The sequence below is a fragment of the Phodopus roborovskii genome, unplaced genomic scaffold (genome assembly GCF_943737965.1).
Source record: "Phodopus roborovskii unplaced genomic scaffold, PHOROB, whole genome shotgun sequence".
In the NCBI taxonomy this organism is placed as follows: Eukaryota; Metazoa; Chordata; class Mammalia; order Rodentia; family Cricetidae; genus Phodopus; species Phodopus roborovskii.
In genome coordinates this window covers 10,915,707-10,920,297 of record NW_026125444.1, presented here as the reverse complement: position 1 = coordinate 10,920,297, position 4,591 = coordinate 10,915,707, and the positions used below count along the sequence as shown (strand labels likewise).

The following is a 4,591-nucleotide window of genomic DNA, read 5'->3' as shown; positions in this document are numbered from 1 at the left end:
TAATTAGCTCTCTCTGTAGATTTCCCCTTCCTAATCTCTCCTTTATGTGAGGGAATGAGAAGGTTGAGTTGGGGGAGGGATGGAGTGGGAAGCAATGGAAGCATTCCCCTGTAAGCAGATTGGTGAATACCCCAAATGCCATCATAGAGCCATCCTCAGTAATCGAATGGAACCAGATGCAGAGATCCACAACCAAGCATCAGGCCAAGCTACTACTCAAGTCTTAAATTCATAAATTTAAAAGACATTATTTAAAGAAGATGGAGAGATAACAAAAGAATACCTTGAGCAGATAAAGTTAGTAAAGAAGAAGAAGAAAAAAAAAACAGCATGGATATGTAATGGATTTCTCTTTATGAAAATAATAATATTATCTTAGTATCAATAATCCAAATCCAAACAATATTTTCATGCATCTCTGTCTCAACTCAACCCAACAAGCAAAGCATAGACAAATCCTGTAGATAGGAAAATGACTATGTCAAAAGAGACAGGAGGATTTGCATTCACAAGGAGGTGTTCTCTTATACCAAGCGTGGCGAGAACATGTACTCATTTTATATTTGGAATTTGGTACAGAGCTTCTGAATCTTTGTCCAGGAAGACACTTCAGAATAGAAGCATGGTGCCAACCCAAGTCACCATCTTCTCCATCATCATGTATTTGCTTGAGTCCTTGATAATAATTATACAAAGTGGCATAACTATTGCAGTGCTGTGCAGAGAGTGGATGAATTTTCAAAGACTGTCACCGGTGGAAATGATTCTCATTAGCCTTGGCATTTCACATTTCTGTCTACAGTGGGCATCAGTGCTATACAACTTTGGTACATTTTCTAGACCTGTCTATGTATTTTGGAAGATATCAGTCATCTGGGAGTTTATGAACATTTTAACGTTCTGGCTTACCAGTCTGCTTTCTGTCTTCTACTGTGTCAAGGTCTCTTCCTTCACCCACCCCATCTTCCTCTGGCTGAGGTGGAAAATTTTGAAATTTGTTCCCTGGTTGATACTGGGTACTCTGATAGCTTCTTGTTTGTCAATCATCCCTTCTGTTGTTAAATATCGTGTCCAGATGGAATTAATCACCCTGGATCATTTACCTAGAAACAGTTCTTCGATTGTAAGACTTAAAATGCTTGAACAGCGTATTTCTAGTCCTCTTAAAATGATTGGTTTTGGTGTTCCCTTCATTGTGTTCCTTGTTTCTATTATCTTACTCATAGTCTCACTGGCCCGGCATTGGGGGCAGATGAAAGAGTATAACAACAACAACTCCTCTGGCATGAAAGCTCAGTCCACTGTTCTGAAGACTCTTGTTACCTTCTTCATCTTCTTCACCTCCTATTTTCTGACTGTAGTAATCTCCTTTATTGGTACTATATTTGATAAGAAATCATGGTTCTGGGTCTCTGAAGCTATCATCTATGGTTTAGTCTGTATTCATTATACTTCACTCATGTTGAGCAACCCTACATTGAAAAAAGTACTGAAGATACCAGTCTGAAGCCTGAAGCCTGAAGCCCAAGAGCCTTCCTGGGCATGAAATACCTGGGCATGAAAGCCTCTGGGGTAAGAAGACTTTGCATGGACACAGTCCTTATCTGAACTTACCTGATAATGAAATGCATTGAATGCAAGTGTGATTCCCTTTCATGCCCAAGATGCCTGACTCTATAAACCATCACCTGCCTTGCCTGTATTCTCACCTGCTTCTTCCCTGTCCTGTCCATAGTTCAGGTTGCTTTTGATTTTTCTCCTTATTAACCTGTCTTTCCTCAGTTTTAGTCATCTCTGGAATATTAAAGATGGGATATTCTATATATTGCAGTCAATATCATTCTCACAGTTGTTGATTGCTTTGCAATTTATATTAATCCCCCTCCCTGGCTGGAGTTTATTGTCTGTGCACCTAGTGCCCACCACAATAAACCATTAATTCACCTTCCTAACCAGTCTAGAAAAGAAGCATCATACTATTGTCCAAACCCTTTTCTGCTGCTTCTGGAACTTCATGAAGTGATTTATGCTTACCTTTGCCTATCTCCAAATGCCATCTCTTTATACCTTTATAAATCTGATAAAAATTTAATTCTTATTTTATTTCATTGATCAAGACATTGTATTCTTCACCAGAATAGTGGGCCATTTGTCCAGTTTAGTCTCTCTCATCCTTACTATTTCTAAATATCAATGATAGCTTTCATTGCCTTGATTTTGGCTTCAATTGTACTGTAACTTAGAGTGAACTTTGTGGACAGATCCCTATGTTAGTTTGTAACTAGTGGTTTTAATTTGTTTATGGATTGTCCTATATAACACAGAGCTAAGAAGCCCTCTTCCTTCACAACACTTGAGTGATGTCAGCTGATATTTTCTGTGCTCTATTGTTCTGTGATTATGACGAACCAAAGTCCTCCCCAAGATGGGTACAGATATAGGAACCACAGAGTAAACAATTTCAAAATGACTCATAACACATCATTGTTCTATAGACATTCTTTTTAACTTATCCCATTTAGCAAATATATCATATCCTTTTCCTTCTCAGGGTCTGGTCTTACCTCACCATATTTTTCCTCTTCATCTCTTTGATTGTCATACTGACTCACTTGCAACCAATATCAATAATAACTAGCTCCAGGCTCTTTATGTCTCAGCTTCTATCTATCCAAACACTTTCAATGTATTGCTCCTAAACACAGTCACATCATTTCCAGCATTCTGGTGCCAAGGTAGAGAACACTTTTATATATGGGCACATTTGGTGATCTGAACTTCTGGCTCTTTCTTTAAAAGACTGGCACTACTCCTGAAAGCAAACCATCCTATGGAGGAAAAGATATGGGTAACACATGTGTGATTGTAAAAGCAAAGCTCAGTGTCTGGAAAGAAATGGATACCCTTTCTCTTGAGTCAGTCACTCTGACATGTCTTCCATAATGAATAATGTTTGAAACTGAGGGCATAGATGTAAGTAAAGCCTAAAAGACTACTTCCCAAACTGCCAATCAGCATTGTCACTGGCATTGCATAACAGAGAAAAAAATGGCTGTCCCACTTGAAAAAGAAAGTGTTCCATGAAATCTGGCTATTTCTGAAACTACAGTAGTTCAACTAGAATGGAAGGTGGGATGGAAACTTGTGGATTTGTTGATGTCTACTGAGCAGAGTCTCACCTGCAGTGATACTATGCAGAATAAATGTGAACAGTGTCACCAAGTCCTCTTAGGAAGGGTTTGTAACCCTCCAGGGAGTTGGGGATCCTTTCAGAACGGGTTGACTAAGAGCCAGTGAAACTTGGATTATACCTTTGTTATATGGATCTATATCCAGAAGGGTCCTTGCATGTTCCAAAATCTCAGAGAGCTGGAAGACACAAGAACTGTTCTCTTTACATGAACATAAATAGAGAAAAAGCAAGAAGAACCCCCTTGCCTCCACTACCACACACAGAGATACTATTCCAGAAACTGAGGAATATTTTTAGTGTTCTCACTATCTTTATTTGAATAAAGTGCAATGGAAAACTTATCCATGATTTACATGAGATTGGAGTGCTAAAAGCAGCTGAAGGATGAGGAAGTCTGAAAAATATAGAAACAGAAATGATGCTTGTCCTACATATTTGTGGTATCCACTAGTTCCCAAGGAGATTTTACATACATTATCTCACTTGAAGCTGGAAGGACAAGTCAAGATCATCCAACCAAGCCTGCTGGAAAATAGACCTATGAAAGTCAAATCCACACTGATGATTCATTCTCAAACTAAAACCAATTAAAATGGATAGGAAATGAAGTTGTGCTATTTAAGGAAACAAAGACTTTCAATCCGGGGGGGCGGGGAAGGACAGGAAAAAAAAGGGGGGAGATGCTATAGAAAAATAATAAAAAGACTGTGCCCAAGAACAAAGAAAATCTTCTGAGTGTTTTAGTTACCAAGGGGCTAATGTGTTTCTGTTCTTCAGTTTTCAATACTGTATCTTATGTTAAGCTCACTATGCTTAACAGCGAGTGTGTTATGAATACAAGAATTAAGAAAGTTAGGTTTCTAGATTCAGATGCTGAGTGGTAGCATCAATGAAATTAGGGAAAAGTCTGTGAACACTGCAAGATGGCGCCTGCAAAGACATTCAATATATCACACACACACACACACACACACACACACACACACACATATATATATATATATATATACATATACATATACATATACATATACATATACATATACATAATTATTAGAGATTTGAAATTAAACCTCGGCCCTTTATACAGTGTCCCATGATCTTGATGAATGCCTCTGACACTGTGGAGACTTCAAACAATGATGAGTTCCTAATAACACCTATCATGTAGTTTATTCATAATTAGACACACTCAGATTTTACTTGCTAGATAAAAGTCTTTTCCCTTTTATCCACATTCCTACTAGGCAAAATGTGTGAGTACAGAAACTTCCATTTGGATTATTTGTGAACCGGGTAGTCAAGATATTCCATTATCAGTCTCAGAAACACCTGCCAAGTCTTAACTCCCAATAATCTACAATGTAAACTGTAGTGTTTGCATGAGACATATCTCCT

At 38.1% G+C, this 4,591-nt stretch overlaps 1 protein-coding gene across 1 annotated transcript; it reads left to right on the top strand.

The window, feature by feature from the left end:
• The first annotated feature begins 622 nt into the window (after nt 1–622).
• On the top strand, nt 623–1,507 carry Tas2r16 (taste 2 receptor member 16). The gene has a single exon (XM_051175901.1). The coding sequence runs from the start codon at nt 623–625 to the stop codon at nt 1,505–1,507; it is 885 nt and encodes a 294-aa protein (XP_051031858.1).
• Nucleotides 1,508–4,591: the final 3,084 nt, after the last annotated feature.

What these genes read in the sequence shown, in the direction of transcription:
- Tas2r16 (XM_051175901.1), top strand. Translation starts at nt 623, where the DNA reads ATGGTGCCAACCCAAGTCACCATCTTCTCCATCATCATGTATTTGCTT.